General features: G+C 41.0%; 1 protein-coding gene and 1 long non-coding RNA gene across 4 annotated transcripts in view; one reads left to right on the forward strand and one right to left on the reverse strand.

Annotated features, from left to right (window-relative positions):
- antxr1c (ANTXR cell adhesion molecule 1c) overlaps positions 1-22,207 on the forward strand; it is a 35,420-nt gene extending 13,213 nt beyond the window's left edge. For 2 of the 3 annotated variants that reach the window (XM_034571170.1, XM_034571169.1), the window contains 16 exons: positions 511-582; positions 841-922; positions 1,048-1,078; positions 1,170-1,243; positions 1,454-1,522; positions 2,254-2,334; positions 3,281-3,341; positions 5,005-5,108; positions 5,414-5,478; positions 11,517-11,595; positions 13,808-13,903; positions 14,079-14,117; positions 14,759-14,857; positions 14,998-15,165; positions 16,727-16,807; positions 21,291-22,207. In XM_034571170.1, coding sequence (XP_034427061.1) covers positions 511-582; positions 841-922; positions 1,048-1,078; positions 1,170-1,243; positions 1,454-1,522; positions 2,254-2,334; positions 3,281-3,341; positions 5,005-5,108; positions 5,414-5,478; positions 11,517-11,595; positions 13,808-13,903; positions 14,079-14,117; positions 14,759-14,857; positions 14,998-15,165; positions 16,727-16,807; positions 21,291-21,554 — 1,465 coding nt within the window. In that variant the 3' untranslated portion in view covers positions 21,555-22,207. Of the gene's footprint in view, positions 1-510; positions 583-840; positions 923-1,047; positions 1,079-1,169; positions 1,244-1,453; positions 1,523-2,253; positions 2,335-3,280; positions 3,342-5,004; positions 5,109-5,408; positions 5,479-11,516; positions 11,596-13,807; positions 13,904-14,078; positions 14,118-14,758; positions 14,858-14,997; positions 15,166-16,726; positions 16,808-21,290 lie in introns of all 3 variants that reach the window. The other variant, XM_034571172.1, reaches the window with a different exon arrangement.
- LOC117753262 lies at positions 7,436-23,270 on the reverse strand. Its single transcript, XR_004612220.1, has 4 exons — positions 23,145-23,270; positions 19,666-19,672; positions 13,913-13,918; positions 7,436-7,446 (listed from the first exon to the last, which is right to left on the reverse strand). It is a non-coding gene; the product is annotated as an uncharacterized LOC117753262 (long non-coding RNA).
- Between the last annotated feature and the right edge of the window lie 891 nt (positions 23,271-24,161).

Consider the following 24,161-nt stretch of genomic DNA (forward strand, 5'->3'; position numbering starts at 1 on the left):
ATACCAAAATATGAAACATTTTCACATCTGAGGATTCTGGCATAGTTTGAGTGTCAACAACTGAGTCATGGTCACGAACAGGGTGCAAAATCCCACACGCTGGTACCATTCATGGTGTCACTTTGTGTGTAAGAGTGTGGGGTTGAGCTTCAAAACATCTAAATAATCACTTAGATAATATTTGCCAGTTATTTTATGGGGAAAACAATATACCGCTTTCATCTTCCTTCAGCTAAGTTTTGATGTTATTGAAATAATGAACATCAGACGGTGTAGAAATGTTTGTTTTATGTGTACTCCATGTTGTGCAAGGTGGCTCATCACCAGCCAGCAAGCAAATGCTGTTGAGTTTTGCCTTTAGCAGTTACTATCATTCTTTGGTACATCTGATCTGTAACCAGTAAATCTGTTGAGATATTTGTGTTATATGCTCTCCTGGAAAAATTGTGAGCTGCTGAATACTGGATGTGCTGACATTTTCCTTGTTCCACCCCTTTTTTTCTTTTCTAGTCCAATGCTGAGGATGTCCTTCATAACTTTCTCCTCCAGAGCTTCTACCATCATGAAACTAACAGAAAACAGGTAAATGAAGTTATGGCTCATACAGGCTGTTGATATAATGAATTCACTTTAACTTACAAATCTATGCTCTAAAATATGTTATTCTCGCATGATGAAAGAACATCTCTTTTTAAACTGACATTAAATCTCTTTTATCACGTTTTCTTTATGCAAAACAACATCAAGTACACATCAAGTACCTCAGAATCTGGCAAATAGGACAAAACTGCAGATTAAATGTATCTTCATCACAAATCTGCTCTGCTGTCTCCTCTGCAGAGTGGAAATCAAAAAGGGGCTGAATGCTCTGAAAAGGGAGATTCCAGGTGGAGACACATTCATGCATCTTGGATTGCAGAGGGTCAGCCTTTTTTATGTTTTTATATTTGTTTAGCTAAAAGCAAAAATCAATTGAATTACTTCTTTTAACATGACGTCTCTGTATCTCCTGTCAATCTGAACATGAAAACATCTTCCTGTTTAAAGGCAAATGAGCAGATTTACCATGAGAACTTTGGTGAGCATCAAACCACACATTTTTATGAATTCTCACTTTAGGCAAAACTTCATTTTGCTGAAATTGCAACACGGCTCTTATTTTTTTGCAGGCACGGCCAGTGTGATTATTGCACTGACAGATGGTGAGCTGCAGGAGCATCAGCTCAGCGATGCACAGCAAGAGGTAACAACTTCATACGGAGGCTGATTCAACTAACTGCTGCAGTTTGATATATAATGTAAAAAATATGGGGACCCCTAACCCTAAAAATGTTGAACATTTGTCTTTGAAGTTAACTTATTTACTGTGACTTTTTGGATGCAGGGACACTCCCATCACTTGAATATCAGTTTTCTGAAAAAATATTAAATGTAGTCCTTTTTCTAAAAACAGGGAGAGAGAGCCAGGTCTCTTGGAGCTATCGTGTACTGCGTTGGTGTCAAAGACTTCAATGAGACACAGGTAATACCCATTCCAAACACAACAAATCTGTATTTTATTATAGCTTCATTGTAATTATCTACATGCCAGCTACAATTCACCGTGCATGTACTGAATGACGTGTTTCCAGGGCTGTGGAAATATCCAAAATGCAAGTGAGCTGTAGTGTGGTGGCCCCAGTGCAATTTGGCCAACCCATAATTTAAAATTTCCTGAAAAGAAATCTGGGTGTTTTTTTGTGTACCTCTGTGCTGGTTCTCGGTTCTGCTGCAGACGCCAACACACAAGAATTGACATAGAGATGTGTGTGTCGTTAGCTTCAACATGATGCAGACGATGATCCAGGTATTTCCATGATATCTGAGAGCTGCGGGATTGTTCTGGTTGACCTTCAGTAATCAGACACAGTTGGCTTCAACTAGCTCCCTCAAGTGGAGTTCAAGCCCCTCATTACCTGATTGTGAATGTCGCGTGATTATTAATGTAACATAGCACAGTTCCTCCACCTGTACGTTTAAGGCCAATTTGGGCTTGTTGTGAAAATATCTTATAGCAGCCAGAATATTGGGGAGATTATTCATTTATCATAGTTTCAGACCAACATTCCTGAAAAATGGTGGAGACATTTCATTTTCCATAATTTCATCTCATTCCCAGGTAATTGATTTATTTATTTATTCTTTTTTAATTACTGTATTCTTCTCCCCTTCTTTCCCTCCATCTACACCTCTGTTTTCATTCTCTCCGTGAAGCTGGCCACCATTGCAGACACCATCGAGCATGTGTTTCCTGTCCTGGGTGGCTTCCATTCCCTCCGGGGAGTCATTGATTCGGTAAATTAACACTTCTCTGTGCACAACCCAGGCAGCCTTGCAGATGACCACATTCATGTATTTAACCCATTAAGACCTAAGGCACTGAATAAAAATGCACTCTTAAACCTAAGCGTTGTTTGAAGACAACCAGCCAAAACCAGAGCGTTTTCTGAAGAGCTGACAGGAGTGTCAAAGGTTACAACATTTTTTATCCTCAGCCTTTTAAAGTTGATCTAGACATGAAATGAAAAACATTTGGCTTTTATTGTAATCATTGCATTTTCCCTAAACTTAGTGAACAGTTTAAAAAAAAACAATTTAGCCGGCAAACTTTCTGATATTCCCTCTTCTTCTTCCTCATGTCTCTTACCGACTGAGCCTTGGGCAGCAGGTCAATAGGAAATTTAGGAAAGTATTTATTAGTATTATTTATCTATTTAGGAAAATCACAATGTATTTCATCGATCATATGTCTTGAAAACTATGACATCATATAAAACTTGCACATGCCTCATCTGGCTCTACACTATAGATGTATAGTCGCATGCAGTCTTAAAGGTATATACACGCATATGTTGCATCCGGTCTAAATGTTTAGCTTGTATGTGCTCTACGCCAGTAAGGATCATTTTTACTTTTTATGTGGATATAAAATATCTGACTTAAATATCTGTACATAAACATTAATTTCTCACTGGGATATATGTAGGAAGTTATATCCAGTGGTGCTGCTCAACAACCAGTTTATTTATCTTTTACTGTGCTGATGATGCATGTTTTCAATCTTAACATTACAACAGCTTTAGTGCATCAGACCGTTTGGCGAAGATTTGCTTTTCCAGCAACAGCTGGCTAGGGTTGTTGGAGCCAAGAAAGATCTTGGAGCAGAAAAACACACTATTTTATCAATAAAATACTACGTGTTTTTGGTTTACTCTTCTTCAACTCAAATTCTTTGCTGCAGATCATCAAGAAATCCTGTATCGAAATTCTGGCAGCTGAGCCGTCCAGTGTGTGTGCAGGAGGTGAGAAGATAGAAACACACACTCTCAAGCCCACACATACAAACGCTGAGCTGGGTCCCTTTGTTGTCAGATGATAGCCAATTGGCTCTGACACAGTGTTTACATGGACACGATTTACATGTTCCAACTAATTTCGATTATGATGTTTACATGTGTTGCTAATAGATTTCCTGTCATATTTGCGTTTACATGTTATGATTATGACCGATGTCAAAATGATATCCCACTACTTGTTTCCACTCATCCCATGGCATACGTGGTCAAGCAGTTGGTAACTGTTTTACATTTCAATGTTGCAAAAGGCTTTAAAAACTCCAACAGGATGTTATAAAGTGATTAAGACGTATACTTGTCTGCATAATGTAACTAAGGGCAGAATTCCCCCTAATGTCTTAATTCAAAATCATGGATTTTTCCAAGTATGACCTCACTCCGGTTAATAAGAAAATGCTGTTAACATGTCAGTGTCTTATTCATCGTTTCTCCAAGCCTCGTCATTGTGTTAATGGTCACCTCATCACTCCTGCCCTCACTTAAGTAAATGACAATTCCAGACTGAAAAGTGACCATGTATGTACAACCAGGTCACCCACAGGAAACCCACTGGGACAGAGTCCTGCAGTGGGAATAATGTCAGACTGTGTCATTAAAAGAATGTTTGAGAGTAGCAGTGGTTAGACTGGCTGCAGTTGAATTATAAACTAGACAACATCCTTCATTGTCAGGCCAACAGAAAGATTATGACTTAACAAAACAACATTAAAAAGGCACAAATGAACAGATAAAAGTTGATTAAACATTTTTGGCATAAGCAGAAGGATTTTTTACTGTTTTTCACATCTGCTTTTGCATTTTATTAAGCAGTGAATTACTTTTACCATTTAAAGGGGAAAGTATTTCAATTAAATTTCCACAGTATTCACTCGCCTGCTGTTACATCAGGTGTTGTACTCTCTGTAGTTCAGTCCTGCAGGTTTATAAACATATAAATCAGAGTATTTCGCTGTGGTACACCCAACACCTGTTCACCGATATTATAACCCTACACATGCCAGATTTATTTCATCAAGATCTCTGCATTCTTTCTTCAGAAATTCCCCCAAAATGTCAAAATAAGAAGCCCTATCTCACAACATTAAAGAAAATGGGGGGAAATATTCTGGATCCCCCCCCCCTAATCTGGATCTGCACCAAAATTGAATGGGTTGTTCCCTGACCCATTCCTTATCCTTCCTCCAAGTTTTGTCATAATCCATTTTGTAGTGTTTGCGTACAAACAAACAAATCAACCAACCAACCAACAAACAAACAGACGGGGTGAAAACATAACCAAGTCATCAAAGAGTTGTAAATTAGTAAATAAAGTTATTATAACGTTTTCTCTTGCTGTATTGTCATTTTCTATTGATAGTACGTTATGTTTTCCCTCCTAATGATCCACACTACAGTGCTTGGATTAGATGACTGAGGCCCCATATTCTCAGTTTCATTTTGGAGACACTTTTCAAGCCAACTAACTTGAATCATTGTAAGAAACTGTCTGGAGTTTAAGACAGGCCTGCTGGGTGTGAGATGAAAATAAACTCCATGTACAACGCATACAGTTTCAAATGACCCCCAAGTGTTTGAAATGTAATATTGTTAATGTGTGTTGTGTAACCAGAGACTTTCCAAGTGGTGGTGAGAGGAAACGGGTTTCTTCACGCCAGAAACATCGACCAGGTGCTCTGCAGCTTCAAAATCAATGATACCATCACAGTCAGTGAGTACAGCCACTTTCTCATCTTTTATTAACTTGTGTGTTCCTCATGTAAACGTATGGGACAACTAAATAACCTCTGGAGAAAACATAACACATTTGCAGTGAGACTCGTAAAAGACATCTTATTGTATGGCAGGAAAACCCTCACATGTAAATGCACACACAGCGTTTATACAAAATATCAGCTTTTGGTCCCTGTCTAAAGTCTATATTTATCAATCTCTAGCTATTGCCTGTTTATATAGTGTCTGTAGTTTACAGTTATTATTCAGTACATCTATCAAAACGCTGTCTTTGCCTCCCAGACGAAAAGCCGGCTACAGTAGAAGACACATTCTTACTGTGTCCAGCTCCTGTCATCGATGAAGTCGGAAAGTAAGTGCCTCTTTTTTTATGACCTTATATTTCACACTGCATCCACATGCATCTCAGATCACGTTCTTTGCCTCAAATACAGAGAAACACATGTATGTATACACGTGTCTGTATGTACAGACCGTAAGGAGCCTGCCATACATTAACTCTTTTTATGATCCCTGTCCATGGCTGCATTCCTCTTTTCTACATCCCAGCACAGCTCAGCAAAATATAGTGGGCTCTGTAGGAGCACCGGCACATGTAGCGGTAAACCCCTCACGCATTTGTCCTGCTTCTGTCCTGAATTAGAACTGAGCAGTGGAAACAACAGTAGCTTTCCTGCAAACTAAGCAAACAGAAACATACAAGTCTAATATGACTCAGCTGATAAAATTGCACTTGCTTACTGTGAGAAAACCCACAGAGAATTTTCAACCAACAGTTCTCCACAGCTCTATGAACTGCTCACAGCAGTGTTTTAACACACGGTGTTAAAAGTACCCAGCAGCAGCGAGCTGTATCTCCCTGAGGAGTAAGGTGGAAACCAAAACAGAGCTAAAAATATAAGTCTGTATTGGACTTGGTGGTTGGAGAGAGATTACAAATGAATCCTGCTGTCTGCTGGATGGGTAAATAAGCAACTGACTAAGCAACCACAGGAGCATTAAGGCTCAAATATGGTCACCTTTGATATGTAAACGGAAATGGACAGAGCCTTCTGTCCAAACTCTGCGTTCATGTTGTGGGCAGTGACATATGTAGGGAAGTGACGGTTACATCTGAAACTGACATAAACAGCATAGATACAAAAATACAAGTAAACAATCCCTGTGCCTTCAGGATCCATACAAAATAACCTGAGTCACGCTGACAAAAAACTTTAATCCTTGCTTTGTCAACAGTATGAACATTTTTGTTACTTCTCCCAATGATGTTTTAATCTAGGTCTGTGTGTTTGTTAGTTAGCAGGATTACGCAAAAACTACAGGATGTGACTTGGTGGACAGATAAAGTGAATTTTTTTGCGCATATTGAGATCCGTGAATCAAGACAGAGATTTTTAAGGGGGTGATCTTTTTTCACTCTCTATGCGGTATTTCTGTGTACATGGTATTTGTATCTGATCTCAATATGCAATATGGCTATAAAGTGGCCAATCGGCCTTGGTGGATGTATGTACCCTCCGAGTTCCCCTTTAGTTCTAATGAAAAACTCATTGTTGTGCTTCATTGTTTGTCTGTGAGAACACACCAGTTTGGACCTCAGTTGTAATACTGTTGGCTTCAGACTGAGATAAATTAGAAAAAAAGGGATTGTGTTTGTTGGTTCAACATCAGTTCTATTGACGATATGCAAACATGTATTTTTTTCATAATCACAACTATGTTTTATTGCTCACTGAAGAAAAGGATGAAGAAGAGTGGTTGTGAGAACCACTGAGGTTCGTCTACTCGAACGTTCACCACACATTGCCACTCATCGGCTGACGTACTCTCCTTTTAGAGCCCAACCAGGTTCCAACATAAACAATCCGCTAAACCTCTCTGACCTAAAGTCTTTACGGGACTAAAAGTACAGCAGACCACAGAATATATAGTTCAGCTGACGGTGGTTAAAGACTTTAAACACAACGAGAGACAGAGGGGCGGAGAGCACCGGCCTTTCATTGCACACTTTCTTGACCTTTTAAGGGTTCCTGTAATATTAACAATGCAAATTCCTTCATTTTATTCTGCCACAGATGTAATAAATCACATATACAGTTAATAGTTGCTGTGGTGTGAGAAGGAAGGATTGCATTTTAACTGCAGGGGTGAAAGAGTTAAACAAGCTGGACTGACGACTCGGACGCTGAAGCTTTAATCGATACCGTGGAAGAGAGGCAGTGAAACCGAGCGTACGGTACATTGTGTGCCTCGGCTTCTCTTAAACCTCCCGTTAAGTCAGTTCAGTTCTGCTTTTGTATATTTTTTTTTCTGCCTTAAACTTTCCATCACTTCATGCATGAACACTTAACCTCCTGACTCCAATCCCACATTCATCCCTCCCTCCTTTTTTCTCTCTGCCTCCATCTATACTTTTGGTGCCACGGTGGCTCTATTCACCGACTCGCTGGTTGTTCCCCCTCCTCACTCCTTCCCCCCCCAGTCCCGCCCGTCTGCCCGCCTGCACATTTTTCTCTCTGTATCTGTCATTTATTTATCTCCCTCTTTCATCCCCTGTCAGTCCTCCGCTCTCCTTCAGCTTCCTCCATGTCCAGTCTTGGCTGATCAAAGCCTTGCAACAGTCGGGCCCCGGCCTTTCAAGTGTGTGGCCATGTGGGTTCGCATGCAGCCTATCTTCTCAGCAGAGTGGAAAATCCTTTCAGAGAGTGTTTCAATGGCTCCACTGAAACCCAGACAAATTAAGTAGGGCTTTGTATGATAAAGCAATGATTTATATTTGGTAGCAAAGATGAGATTTATGTGGTCAATGTCAATTCTCTCAGTTGTTGCTACGTCACACTGGCTACAATTCCTGATCAGGTTCAGGCATAGAATTATTTCATGCTGGTGCAAAATATGAGCTTAAGAAAGAAGACTTGATGTTTAAGGCCTCGTCTACACTAATAAAAAACAAGATATTTTAAATGAATAGTTTCCCTACGTTTAACAAAAAATCTCCGTCCACCTTCGTTAACTGTGATGTCATTGTTTCCGAAACACTTTAGTTACATGTACACACAGATATACAGAAACCAGTGTTTGAAAATCTCAACTTTGGAAGGAGCTTGTTAAAATCTCAATGTTAGTGACTTAAAACACCATTTGTGTGTGAGAGGCTCAAACAAAGAGGAAAAAGTTAATCTTGTAAAATCTCCGCCTTCTTGTGGACAGGGCATTAGACTGCCTAAATATATCCAGCTGGAAACATCTGGATGTGACATAATGTTATGTTTTGCCGGTCGTATACAAGAAGAAGACAACCACTGTTAATAATGCAGGCTATGTCAGGGCCCATATTTAAGTGCTTTAACATAGACTTTTCTTTTAAGGCAGGGTGACCCACTCCGACTAATGAATGGCAGATGAATATGTGTGTGTGCACCGTCTCTTTCAAGTGTGTGTGTGTGTGCGTCAGTTCATGCTTGAGCCATCTGCCCTGTCTGTTTCATTTCCCTCCTCAAGAGCTGTCAGACACTGTGCTCTACAACAAACATTTCCTCCCCACTACTTTCTCCTCCTCCTCAAATTCACACTGGTCTTTTTACCACTTACATCTCTTTTTCTCTTCCTTCAATCGTCAATACAAATCAAAGTGGAAAACCAAGGTGATTGGAGGAGTAACAAAGCCGAGGAACAACTGAACTGTACCAGTAAAGATAAAGACTTTCACTTAATCAAAATGTAACTCAAACCAAACATGAAAAAGACAAAACTGAAAGCTATTTCCTTAATAAAGGGACTTAAACAAATATAGACATTCAAATTAGTGTCATGTGCTAGGATCCTTTCTCCTCTGAGACATATATAACCCTATAAAAGATAAAATTATAAGGTTTGTAAAGTTTTATATTTCCATTATCAAAAAGAGAAAAACCAACAATGGATTAATTGTAGTGTTGCCGGCTTAGTTAAACTCTAATTAAGTTTATTGTTCCATTGTTGCCCAACATGGACTCTGTAATTTTTTTCCCACATTAAGCTGCCATAAACGCTCAATGCAGAACCAGCTGTGTCAGTCCGCCATAGAAACTAGTCCCCAACGAATACTACATTTACAACTGCTTGTGCAATGTTTGCTAAAAACTACGGTGCCCAGATGTGTGAGGACATTGGTAAAAGCCAAACTGTACACAAGTGGTCCATACATTTGTGTATGTGTGACCGGGCCCTCAGTCGGCAGGTAAGTGAATCAGGCAGGCTAGTGGCAGGCAAATTCAGGGACTAAAGCCTTCGGAAGACGTGGCCTACGGAGACCGACTCCTTCGTGGGCCAAGTCTTCAAATGCAACCTCCGAAGGATGCAGCCCCTGAGAGACACAGCTAGAAGCTTCAGAGTAAAACAGGAAGTAACAAATCCAAAATGCAAACAAGAGATATAAATACAAAAATACAAAAACCAACAATATGACCAAAGATCCAAACCAAATGTCAAAAAGTCAGCATATTCAAAAATGAGTTGTACAAAAGAAAAATCTAAAGTTATAACAAGATAAATCAAAAGTTCTAAAGTATTTCAAAAGTTCTAAAGTACAAAGAACAACAAATAACTAAATAATTATTTATTTTTATTTATTTATTCGTATGTCCTTTTTGTCCTTCAAAATAAAGAGGGTAGATCCTCCCAAAAATGAATCAAGAAATACTTTTCGTTTGCCTCATCACTACCACGCACAGTCGGCCATGTTGGGATGTTGGAGGAGATTTATTCCATTTATAACAAACTGTCTGTTTTCTTAACCTAAACTGGCTTTATTCGATTTTAGTGCTTTTTATTTTTTATTCTTTAGCTCTTGAAGTCTCAGTCCTTTGGTAGCCAGCTGTTTATCATCAACGAGCTGCGCGTGCTATCGATAATGAATTTTACCCACCAACCCAACTCTTGTCTCCCTCCTTGCTCCTTCTTTTCAACCCAGACAGCTCTTAGAGTCAGAGTAAAGACAGGTTTATCGGTCACATGCTCTGCTTTCCATCTGCCAGACCTCATTCACATCCACCTGGTCCTTGACCAAAAAAGAGCGACGGGGGGAGGGAAAGAACTCCTTTCATCCACATGTTTTTAAGAACCGAACAACAACAGGACGTCATACTAAATTCTCAGAATTGTTTTTCCACCACTCGAAGGAGAAAAGGATTCAGACCATCAAGAAAAACTCTTGCCATTCCAAAAACCTCAGGAGGCTCCAATCCAGAGAGTATTTTGTCATACATTGTGCAACTCAGTGTCACTAAAGGAAAGTTTGCAGCGGCTGTGAGAGATTGTTTTCATTCCTTAGATGCAGTTAATATGGTGTCATGTCTCGAAAAAAAAAACACACAACCTGGCCACAGCCATAAAACGCACTAAGGCAGGTCATGTGTTTTTCGTTTCATTCCCAGTTGGTTCAAATGCACCTCTCCTCCGTTGACCTCTGCAGTGTGGCTCACTGAGTCACACCTGCAATTTGTTTTTCTATTTTCTCTCTGTGTTTTTAGCCACATTGAAAAACTTGGGTATTTGGTTCATTTGGGGTGAAACCGGACTCACTGAAGTAAACAAAGGTCCCAAGACTTACTGAGTAGCTTTTTTTATTGGACAGAGTTTCCATCTCTAACCTGACACTTCAGGTCAGGTTAGAGATTTGGCAGATTCAAAGAGTCTTAAATAATCAGATTCCAGTTTCTGAAACATAAGAAGAAACTATGGCAGAGCCCGTTCAAAACCCGACTGTTTGGAATGAGCTGTTTGCTTGGCCTGTGCCTGTGGTGATGCTGGTTGCAGTTTTTCTTTCTGAAACTGAACCAGTGACCACCAGTAACGTGAAGACCAGCTGCTGGAACCATGAAGCTGTGCCACCACTGCTGCATACCTGTTTATTCAAACTTCAGTGAAGCTCGACTCAATACACAGAACCCTGAACTGGAGAATCACTTGTCGTTGTGGTGATGGTGCTGTTGTCACCACCAACGTCTTTTACAAAGTTTATTAATATTGAATGTATCACGTTTCCAAATCGCACCAATTTCAACATGGGAATTATTACACAGATTAGACAGATAAGTTAATATGAGCATCAGCCTAAAATAATTTTCTTTTCAGCATGAAAATCCTGCCTGTCATTAATCCTGTATGTTTTGGTGGGTTTTTATTCCGATTATTTCAAATGCTTTTCTAATTTTTAACCACCTCACATTTTGCTGGCGGTTCGGTGACATTATTTCACATGTTCTAACAGAGGAGGAAACGACTAAATGAACTGAGCTAAACAAACCTAGTGTGAACTGACAATGTTACATCTGTTACAGAGATGTTATCCCATCACTGACACAATCATGTGTGTGTCTGTGTGTCTGTGTGTGTCTCGTTTTGTTTCAGGGTGATTTATCTCCAAGTGAGCATGAACGACGGTCTGTCCTTCATCAGCAGCAATGTGCACGTCACCACCACAGAGTGTGTAAGTGTGAGCTTTATATACCATCTTTGATTAATGCATTCAATCTGCCGGCATTTAATCTTCACACCCTGGACAGGTCGCCAGCCTATCGCAGCGCCAACATAAGACGATGACGTGATTTTATTTTTGACACATAGACACCGATGTTCGCTCTTATCACCACAAACTCTCTTGACATCTTCGTCAGTGTCTTCTACGTGTATGAGCCATACGATACGATATTTGTTTTCTTTTGTTTGTTTTTTTCATTTTTGCGTCTGTCGCACTTTAGAAGCGTAATCAAAAATAGTTTTTTTCCGTCATGGTAAAACTGACCAGACTCATGCAAAGTTCACTAAGGAGATGCAGCGAAGAGCAGCATTAAAAATTCCGGGACAAGCAAAGAAAGGGCTGGACTTTGTAATATTATGTTCAAATGCTTTTTTAGAAGATAATATTTGGGGTTTACTCTTGAGATTTAGTAATCTCCTTTCTTCTATTTCATGTGGTCTCCAGTCTTCTTTTACCCTCTGCAACCTCCATCTCTAACCTACTGTTCTTAGAAGCCTGTTGTTTTGCTCTCTGCAGCTCTGCAGTGAGTTTCCTCACCTCATTCACCTCTTTCTTCTTTCCTTTCTAAATTGTCTTATTTTCCCCCTTCTTGGGAGCCAAACCACAGGGGGTTTGTAGAAGTGATCCAACCCAAAAAAAGGACAATCTGAACAACCCTCAGGGTTGCAGGACTCTCGAGGTTAGAGAAACAAGTTCAGGACTCTGATGCCGCCGAGCTAAAAGCGAAATAGAGGCATATCCTGTAACAGTCATCACTGCTAGATCGGCTCAGTGACTCGTAAAGGTCCCAGGTGTGGACCTTAACTGGATCAGCGTGAAGCAGGGTGGAGCTTCCCTGCGCCAAAAACAAATCAAACAAAATGTAATTTAAGAAAGATTCCCACCCTGCCAAAAAGCAATATGCTCTTTGAAGCTGTCTCCCCCTCGGTCCATCTGACATCATATACACGAAAACTCTGAATTCACGCTGCTCTGTTGTGGTTCGTGATGTACAGAGCTCAATTAGACATACCATTGCAATTAGCTGCTTCTCGCCACTAAACTAAACCATATAGGCTGAAGTGACACGAGGCTCGGGATGGCACGATATGGGTTGGCCTGGTGCAATAAACAACATGCAATGTATAAATCAAGGATTAAGAAAAGCTTCACAACCCCTCCCAACACTGTCAAACAGCCACATCGAGGGGGATCAGTCTTTGTAGTTTGCCCATAAAACATGTCCATTTCGTTTGGGGGGGGGGGGGAACACACACTTCATACAGTATGTGCAAAAGCAGCAGAACGTAAATGTGGCCACTGCTCAAATTGTCTGAATTTTTTCACGAAACCATTACCTCACAAGCTTTGGTTCCGGTGATGTGCAATGGCCCCCCCACTGGTGAGCTCACATAAACCGTCCCCCTCAAGTCTTTGCCACCAGATAGATAAATTAAAGTTTAACCACATGTGCTCATCATCTGTGGTCTGTAATGGGAACCATGTTTGGACGGATGCCTGCAAATGACATGAACCACTGTCATCGAGAAAAACATGTCAGAAAGAAATTCAGTCTGCAGGCTTCATATTAATACTGTTATACTGTTACTACGTGCTGCATGTACTGGATATCTACTGCTACTAAATAGCTAAATTTCTTTATGGAACTGTTAAAGTGACCTGTAGTAATTTAGCAGCAGCAAGTAAAGAGCTGCTGCAGGACCCAGTCCCCAGAACCCTGAAGCTGCACCACCGCTGCTGCACCAAGAGCTGTTCACGTGTTTATTTAAATTTCTGCTCGAATCAGCACGCATAAGCCCGAACCGGATAATCAATTGTTGTTGCTGTTGTCAAGAATGTCGCTTGCGCTGATGAGTCCCAGCCGCTGCTGCTACAGAGCGCTGGTTGTCTATTTATTCAACGTTTATTAATATTGAACATATCCTTGGTCCAAATTGCACCAAATTCTACTTCTCGAGATATGTGTTCCACATCCAGATATATGTGGAGTTAGTGGATATATGTGAGCAAACACCTCACAACTCATGAACTCATGCTGCTACTCATGAAAGGTTGTTTAAAACCATTTTTTTGTAGTTGAAATCTGTCTATCTGTATCTATCTGTGTCAGCCTCGGTGCTGTTATAATAATGTACAACCTCCATGTCCATCTTCTCACCAGTTCGATGGCACTATTCTCCTCATCACCCTGCTGGTGCTGTTCCTTCTGCTGGCCATGCTCTTCATGTGGTGGTTCTGGCCTCTCTGCTGCACTGTGGTAAGAAACAAAAAACTACACGCAGGAAGTCGCCAGTATTAAATTATCAAGAGCTTCAAAGGGGTTTGGCTGGACGCCCAGAGGCTTATAAGCTCTGCAGGGGGTCACAACAAAAAGTTCCTATGAGAGGTGCCAGTGTTAAAGAGAAGTGAACATGTGTCTTATTCTTCCACAGGTAATCAAAGGACCTCCTCCTCCACCTCCTCCTGAGCCTGTGAGTCAAAACACACACACACACACACACACACACACACACACACACACACACACACACACACACACACACACACACACACACACACACACACACACACACACACACACACACACACACACACACACTCTCAGAGGTTTTTCCCGTCAAACCCCTAGTAAAAACCATGTAAGAACACAGCAGGAGATCATCTGAAGGATTCACTGTGAGTAAGTGGGCACATTGATGTTGTTGTTCTAACACGAGACAGACACAAAACAAAAAGAATCTAAATATCTCAGGATGAAATGATGTAATAGGGATTACAGTCAAGCTTAGCTATCCCACCAATATGTTTTTGCAGGTGTGGACTGGATTTAAAACCACAAAATTACTTGATAAGTAATATACATGATTTCATATGAATGTCATGGACGAGGGGGCAGAAGTCCTCCTTTCACCTTGCCCTTCTCCGAGATGGAAATCTTGTGTTCTCACTGTTCATGGGAAAGAGAGTGACGTGGCTGTGGGGCAGTGGAATTTAGGCTCAATTAAAAAAGCGAGGGCTCAAGTAGCCCACGACTTGTTTCCCCTTAATTCCATTATTAAAAGTGCATCAGCAAATAAAAAAATCTGTTTTTATGTCCTTATTTTTGATTTAGGAGTCCGATGATGAAGATGGTCTGCCCAAGAAGAAGTGGCCCACTGTGGATGCCTCATATTATGGGGGAAGAGGAATTGGAGGGATCAAGAGGATGGAGGTGACAGAATGACATGCATGATGCTAATAGGCGATCTTTGGATGCACGACTCAAAAATAGCAGATGGAAATTAGACTAGTTTAGGTAACACTCACTACTTGTATTCTGTGGTGTATTCATGTGTTGCCTGTTGTCTGTAGGTGCGTTGGGGAGGAAAGGGTTCGACCGAGGAGGGAGCTAAGCTGGAGAAGCCGAAGAACGCTGTGGTGAAAATGCCGGAGCAGGAGTACGAACCCTTCGAGCCCAAACCCAAGAAAGCTCACAACAAGAAGCCCACTCAGAACCGGAAGTGGTACACGCCCATCCGGGTAAGCACTGCCTTAGTTTCCCTCAGGACCAGCAGACAATGTGGCACTGTGTTGTAGAAAATACAGAACACGGACATATAGATACGAGCATTTAAGCGCATCCTTCAGTCCTGAAACAAAACACCAGCTTTTCAGGAACTCAGGAGAAAAATCTGCCTCATTTAAAGTTTGACCACTTTGCATTCTTGACCCCATGCCCACATGAGTTTCAAATAACTGAGGGTGGCGAAATCTTCTCAACCCACTGCAGAGCCTGAAATCCTTGGGCTGAAATTGAAGCATGAAAATGCACCGCAAGTGGAGCTGCAAAGATTTCACAAGCCAGCAGGGAGGGATAAAGTCTGTTCAGCTCATGTCTTTGTGTAGTTTGTGGCATAAGGACAAAACTCAACAGCTATCAGTGTGCATACGTAGCTAGTACTGTAACATATCGTGCAGACAGGCGGACATTATTAGACTTGGCGTCAGGGCTGTTTGTGCTTCAATCGTACACTACAATACAGCTCTGTGCTGCAGCTCGGGCCTTTTATACAGTAGCAGCACTGTTATCTGTACATACGGCGACCTTACAACTTAGAGGGCTGCATTTTAATATGCCACAGCCCCACAGACAGCACTGCAGTGATTCATATTGACATTTTACACCATCCATACATCACAGTCATTGTAGGAAAAGGGTTCATACATTGACTCGTCTCTGTGGGTTTGGCTGTGCTCGGTTCCTGTGCAGCCGTGTATTTCTACAGCTTAAGACATATTTTAGTGTAAGATTTCACATGAGTTGAAGAGCAAGCAACATCTCAACAGCACCTCATTCCTTTGATATAAGAAGCAAATCCCAGCCTTTATCATTTCACTCCAGCAGATTTAGTCTCAAATGAGCTTTAGTATCATCCTAATGCAGGTCTCATTGAAATACATGTGCTCTGAATTATTGTTTCTGTTACTGCTGGGATCGTCATTTCTCTCCTGTGTATTTAAAGTAAGCTCTTGCTCAGTTTTTTTTATGCCTCCACTCCGGCAACAGCCAGTGGCTGGAGGCATGATGACGGGTGTCTGTCAGTACATACGCCGCAAATATTAATTGGTTAGATTTCAGTGGTCAAAGGTAACAGTGTGACCTCATGTGTCTGGAAAAGAAATTATGCTGTACTGGTGGGTGGAGGCATACACCAGCAGGGCGGTGCTTCTATTTAAGGGTTGTAAGATTGGCCCATTTGAGAAAAGGAAACTGTTAACTGCTTCATTTATGGAAAGAGACACTTATTTGTAGGGAGTTAGAGGCTCATGCGTTTGTGTACTAGATTCACAAGTGCTGGACAAAAAAATATTAACAGAAGTCATGAATTTATCTGTAGTGACTAATAAGTAACTCAAACACTTCAACCGGAGAGGAAAGAACTAACCTGCACAGTCAGCTGCCCTAACATTTGTTTGACTAAGAACCACTGAACAGTAGAATCAGTGTTAATAGGATTTTATTAAGTTATGGATTGTGTTGTGGAAGTTTGGTGTCCAGATGTGGTCAGCTGTTAATCCTCTCCCTCTGCTCCGTCCCCAGGGTAAACTGGATGCTATCTGGGCTCTGTTTCGCCGCGGGTATGACCAGGTCTCTCTGATGAGACCCCAGCCCGGGGATCATGTGAGTACCTCAGCTGTATACATATAGTATGGCTCTTCCTACAGTCCCATGTCACATCACTTTAACATGACAGTTGCTCACACACTTACATTAATGTTGAATCAAGTAACAGAGGGTACATTTTTCAGTTGTACAGTCAAGTGTGTAACATTTTGTCTGAGGGACACATAAAAAGCCTCAGAAACCCGTTACCCTGCGCCAGCGTGGCTCAGTTATAAAACTGCCCTGGCGTTTGAAAATGTTTCAGACATCTGCACGGATTACTCATCCTGTCCTCCCTCCTACTGTCTCTCCGTTTCATTCACTGTTCCTGCGCTGGCTGACATCGTCGCCATCCCGTTCAGCCCGTCTCACACCTGCTTCACATTAAGTGCTATGAATCACATAGAAAGCGAAACTGCAGCTAGCACTCAGAAACATCCTTGAGTTGTCTGATTTGTTTGTGTGTGTGTGTGTGTGGGTAAGCCGCTAAAGATTCTCTCTTCTTTTTGGGATCAGCCACATGGTTTAGTTTTAATGCCCTTTGTATCAAACAGCCCTAGATGTGTCAGATGCGGAGAGATGATGGAAGTTCACTGAGATAAGAAGCTCTCGAGGGATGTTTTAAATCTCCCCGACACATTTATCAAATGTTTTATTGTTAAAATGTTTGGGTAATTCTTTACAACTCCCCCTTCATTAGCCCTAATGGGCACTGGGAAATGTGGTGGTACATGGTAAAGATAAATTGTGGGATTCCTTTTTGGCATTTTAAAAGCAATTCACATGCCCACATCTTCTCAGTTCTTCCTCCTCTCCTCACAACCAACTCTCCTGCTGATCAGTTCCCGTCCTAAGCTCCTGTAAAAACCATGCCTTATTAGCAGAAAATGTTCCAATGATCTTTTTTAACGGGAATTCCACATTTAAGAGTGTTTTTCCTGGCAAGCAGGTATACAGACAGGATTTGCCACCAGATAAGTTTTCAGCTTTACCGAAGACACATGAGACAAAAAACCTGCCGTCATTACTGTATGACTACATCTTTACCAAAGCAAAGTGGCAGTAAGATCTTTTTTTTTTTTAAAAAGGGTTTGGGATTTGATCTCTTTTGTCGACAAATTTCCCTCTCCCCAAAGCTTTTAGCAACGACAGCATGACGCAATTCATTTTTTCCCAGAAGAACTTGTCTGTCTCTTTCCACTCTAATGATGTCGCCCCCTCAAGTCATTTGCAGTTTGTAACGAAGCGGCAGAAACATCTTTCAGGCCAGCAGGCCCGGCCTCATTTCGAAACGAGTGGGGGGGAAAACGCAGGGCACCTTTTTCCTTTGTTTAGGTGTTAACTGAAAAGCTATTTGGTGTTAAATGTTGTGTAGGTGTAGCCTCACGCTCCAAAGCTTGCTAGACTGTTGAATTAATGGGAGGACTCGCTTCCTACATGAGGCCAAGTTGGCAGACGTCAGTCTAGATCCTTGACTGGTGGCTCGGTTACCATGGTGCCTTTCATCGTTGTGCCAATGGCCTCAACAACAGCTAAATGCTTTGCTTGAATCTGGCCTGTACAGCACAGTCATGAGATTTTAGCCTCAGTGTTTGTTTTAGTGCAGAGTGAACTCTTGCAGTGAAAACCACATTTACCCTGAACTCAAACTGCTTTGTATCTTGCATTTCACCCTGGTGGTTTGTTTGACGTGGTGACAAGAGGTTAACTGCTAACCTTGTTTAAATATTTGTATTATAAATTTATGGAGCATACGTTTGAACGGAGAAAATAAATGTCATTAATTTGATTGTCACTTTAGTATCTTTGCGTGGTATTATGACTCGTATAACCAACATCAGCTGCATGTTCGAATGTGCAAAACAACAACGTCCTTGTCACGTTATATTACGCAGAGGCGAAGACTGCAAGCAATTCTGTGAGCCTTGGCAAGTCTGTAATTTCTTCTAATGTTTATTGATGTTTAAACTTCCTGCAATTTGTCTAATTGTTTCAGTTTGATCCAGACTGTGACCACATCATTTCATCAGACTAACTTTGAGTGTGTTCATCGGGACCATGGACCTAAGCTCCTTTCCCACCTGTTACTTGGTTCAGACTAAACAAAAAAAGAATCCAAAAGTTTGGGCCAAACAAGGTCGGCGTGTAAGCGCCCTAAGACACATTTATTTGAAAGTAACAGATATAACTGTGTAAATGCATTCATTATTTCCGGGATTGCGCAATACACAGACTGTTACTGAAGTACATAAAGACATATATAACTGTGGTTTAGTGAGCATTCAAATGGCATTCAGGACCTGGGATAATAACTGGTGAAGCTGGTTCATGCAAAGTAATTCAGCTACAATATTACAAGATTGATCTCTTCTCATGTAGTGTTAATATACTGTGTAGACTGCACACGCACACACACACACACACACACACACACACACACACACACACACACACACACACACACACACACACACACACACACACACACACACACACACACACACACACTGGTGGACGACCCGCTAGACCTCCCTTTATATTGTATACAACATAACTAAAGAGTTCACAAGAGATAGACTAGAATTGAAGCCACTAGGATGAAGTCGTCTAAATTTAAGGATAAGAGTTAGCCACTATTAGTGCGTCACCAAACCACCAAACCCTCACCCTGACGTCAGAGAGTACAGTATGAGGTAGAGCGAGCTAGTCCTCACTCAACAGTCTCTCTCTCTCTCTCTCATTCACATAAACAAAATCCTCCCCAGGGGAGCATTTAGCTGGCTAAAGGACATGAGGTAATACCTAAGGCAGACGACTGCCAAGGCTGTCTCCATCGACCAACTACCCATGTGTCCTACACACACACACAAACACACACTTTGCCTAGACCATTTTACGACCTTGGTGAGACTGCAGACATTTGAGGAGATCAGCGTGAAAGAATGAGTGAGCGTGGCTTTTTATTTATTTATTTTTTTCAATTCAGGAAAATATGCAGAGCTCCAGACCACAGCTGGGTGCTAACAGAACAATGTACTTAAAGCGAAGCACATAACTATTGGTTTCAACTAGTTTAACCCATAGTAGGTTCAATCTTTAACAGCTGAAAACGAAGTCATCTTTCGTTGGTCTCTCCATAAATCCTGTCTGGAGCGGAGCCAAGTTCAGAGAATTCATTTGTGTTAAAAAAGAAGGCAGACGCACATCTCCGCTCCACGGGTGTTTCCATGATGCCAGAATACAGTATTAAAGAATCTGACTAGATCCTCACATTGACGTCTTGGAACACCAGACTGGATAAGTGGCGACAGACCAGAAACTGGAGGTCACTGCCACATTCTCATCCTTTTCCCCCCTATGTTTATTCAACTTTTGTGTCTGCTAATTTAGCCGTGGGGATAACTGGAATGTGTCCTCTATGACCGCTTTCATTGAATTTCTGCCAAACATGGCCTCTCTGTGACTATATACTGTGTTAGAGACAGACACTTTGCTAATTCTCGATGGTCTCTGGTAGCTTTAGGGAAAAGGAAAAGTCTGAATTTAAGGTTCATGTCTTTGTGTCATTGTTTACATTTGAACTAGTTAGTTTTGGTTTCACTTTATAATTTAGATAGCACATTATTGGACTCCAAAATATATTAAAAACACCCAGAGTCCAATATTAACAAAAGTGTATTTTTTACTATAAAAACTACAAACATGCTCAACGAAGCCTTTTCCAAATTGAAAATGTAAATACAGCTTGTAAATGTAAAGAGAAAATTGTAAAACTGATATAAAAATCAAGCAATATGCAATATACATACAATACATACCCCCCCCCCAACCTACTGACCTGTCACAACCCACCACCCTCAAACTCACACACCAGTCTCAGCATCTAATCCCATCCTTCCCCATGTTCCACCTTCATCCGGTCCCATCATGAGGACGAGGACTTTGTTAAGAGAGTCACGTTTGTCGCGACAGAACATCAGACTAACCGGGATCATTTGGAATGGGTCGTCGAAAGTGGGGATTTAAATGTAATCTGGAACACCAGCTGGCCGCACACACACACACACACACACAGAAATGGGCACAGACACACATACAAAGAACATTGACCGTACCATGACCCTGTGGTCGAATGATGTCACTGTCTTCTTAGCCCAAACCTGTGTTTGTGCCCATACGTTGTCACTAGATTGTATCTTTTGCATTCTCTAACTGATTCTACATTAATATAACTTAACTGTTATACTGTGCATTCATTCCTTCAGGTATAATGTTACTGTCACTATCTTTACTGGATAGGTAACAAAATTGACCCAATGATGGCCGTACATGAAAAGTCATGGAATCACCATTAGGATTCATCCTCTGGGAACCATGAATCTGCACCAAATTTCAGCACAGTTCATCCAGCTGTTGTTAAGACATTTCATTCGAAAGCGGCTAAAATAATGTAATTACTTGTACATTTTAAAATCAAACATGTGTCCTTTCTTTGCTTCAGGGTCGTTGCATCAACTTCACAAGAGTGAAGGACGAGTCAGCAGCAGCCAAGGCCCCGCCTCGCACTCCCATCCACACGCCCTCGGCGCCGCCACCGGACTACCAACCCCTGACCCGCACCGCCTCCTCGTCTCCCACCTCCAGCAGCCCTCCTGCCAGATCGCCCCCATCAGGCCCGGTACCCCCAGGTCTGCCGCCGACCCGCACGCCCCCTGGGCTTCCCTGTCCACCACCATCGCGCCCCCCACCCAGCCTCCAACCCTGAATCTCACAGACAAAGCCCCCCCACCCCCACCCCCCCAAACACCCTGGCTTTGATAAACAGACTTACAGCTCTGTTGACCAGTTCTTTCAGTTTGAAGGCCGTCAACCTTCTACCTGGGCCAAAGATACTCCTGCTATAAGCCAAAGATTTTGAATCCCAGTCACTCTGTTGTTCTTCTCGTATGGGAGAGAGTGTCAAGTTAAACAGTTGAGTCGTTTCACACATGCTACCACAAAGCATGGATCAATTCTGCTGGCTGAAAAAGTTTTAATACCAAAGACAGTTGCTATAAAGAAATATTACTAACCTCGATGTCCACGATACAGTTTCAAGTGCTAAAGTGAAATCATTGCAAAAGCTAATTTCCTACAGAGCACCAGTCTGTTTGACTTCACATTTCATTCCATACAGAATGAACAAGAAATACTTTAACTTTGTGTTGGGAGGATTGTTGCTGGACAGCAAAGCATGTTGGGACAGGGAAGTCCACAGAAGAGTATTGCAATGGATGAAACTTGTTTAATTTGAATCAACTACTGAGTTATGCCATTGTTATTGAGAATGAATTTGAAAAGCAGGTTGTACATGGAAGGTAACCAGGTTAAACTCCATTTCTCCATTGGAGCGAGGTTTTGAGGAATTTGATTTCCAAGCAAATTCAATCAGTCGTGTTGTTAAAAGGAAAAGAAAAGAAAACATGAAATTTGTTTAGAAATGTTTCGTTTTTTCCACCTTTTTGTTTTGTTTCTCCGACAACATGCGAACCCAACAGATTCCAGCCCTCAAATAAAGAGATGACAGTGACAGTGTCAGGGAAGTGTACAGATGTTAAATGGAAGGTTTTTTACAAAATGTTTGAGATGTGTTTTTCAATGCTATGTCTTTGAGGCCTTGGATTTTGTCCTTAACCACCTTTTCATGTAGTTGAATTAAGATTACAGCATTTATATATTTTTTATTTTGTGTTTTTTTTACTTTGGTATCTGCGCACATAGACTGCTGGGCAACTACAGTATGTATTTGTTTGTTGTTAGCATTGGAACATTGAAACATATATGAAATCAAGCAACCAGGTTAAACGTCTTTGCTCACATTGTTTTGTTTTTTTTACTTTGATACCATTATGTGTTTTTTATATCTTCAGTTTTATCATTGCCGGTCACATTGCAGGTCACATTGCAACTGCAGGGCAGTTCAAAGAGCATCTAATTTATTTTACTCCCCCGAGAGGACTATAGGAGAGTACTTGAATATCGACAAGGTGTCCAACCACCAAGACGGACACTGTGCGCAGACTTTAGAAACACAACACATAGCCAGTTAAAAGTCATATAAGGCTTACCAGCATTTCTCAACCCCTCAGATACTCTGAAAAACTACGATGGAGGATTAGGGCCATGTTGAAGAAAAAAATACTCCTAAAATTTTGAGTATGAAGTCGTAATTGAGAAGAAACTCAATAATACAAGAATAAAGTCGTAATTTTATCAAAATTAAGGGGAAAACATATTTTTACGAAATAAGTAGCAAGAACCCAGTTTTGCAGGACTTTGAATTTATTTACTGAACATGGCCGTAATAATCTGAAACTGAACGTAACCCTTTTAGATTCAGTAGTGTGTAAACTGGGAAGAATAAAAACACAATTGTGTGAATCTTGGCATTATGTGTCTGAAGCTCTTTTCTATAGCAGCTGAAAAGACGCCACTAGTGTCTACAGGTCATATCAGGAAAAACATTATTCCTCTAAAACTGAATAATGAAGAAGTATGATATTATGACTTTAGAAAATCTGTTGAAAAATGCTGGTATTTCTTCTATATCCAGTGACTTATGGAATTTTCTCCCTTGACTTTTCTTTTTTTTTATACTTTTAAACGTACGTCGTTCAGTTATGTACTGTACCATTGTGTCACCTCATGCATTTGTAATCAGTCGCAGTGTCTTAAAAAAAATGAGTCTCCACTGCTGAGGGAAAGGTCCTGAAGTAAATTGTTTCACAAATTAGTATAATAAACCTTTTAAATTTTGAATTGGCCTGCTGGAGTTGAATCAACTCATAATAGTGGGTGTGAGGAACAACTGTTAAATGAACTGGGCAAGGTGAATGGGAATATTGCTGAAACGTTTCTAGCATCAAATTTGACTGCATTCCCACAACCCTCAGCTTCTTATTTCTTCATTACAATTTTCATTTTACGAGACTTCATTTTCCCACAGTTGGTAGTATCATAAAGAAAATGGTACTGACATTCAGTTGGTATGGGTCCAACTAGAATGGCACTCAGTAAAGTTTAGACCTCCTCCAAAGCCTCTTTATGAAACCACATTTAAATTCATCAGATCCTGATTTTTATTTGGATCTGCTCCAAATTTCACACTTATAAATATCAGTCCCGGTAACGTAATGTCTGATTTTTAACATGAAGTTCCATAAATGAATCTCTGACAAATCAAGAGACATGTAGGAAGTGTAGAAAGTGGAAAAAGTTCCTGGATCCACACTAAAATTTAACGGACTCTTACCTGACCCACACCACATCCTCCCACCACGTTTTGTGGAGATCTGTCTGGTAGTTTTTCTGTAATCTTGTTCACAAACAAACA

Source organism: Hippoglossus hippoglossus, chromosome 19 (assembly GCF_009819705.1).
Source record: "Hippoglossus hippoglossus isolate fHipHip1 chromosome 19, fHipHip1.pri, whole genome shotgun sequence".
Taxonomy (NCBI): domain Eukaryota; kingdom Metazoa; phylum Chordata; class Actinopteri; order Pleuronectiformes; family Pleuronectidae; genus Hippoglossus; species Hippoglossus hippoglossus.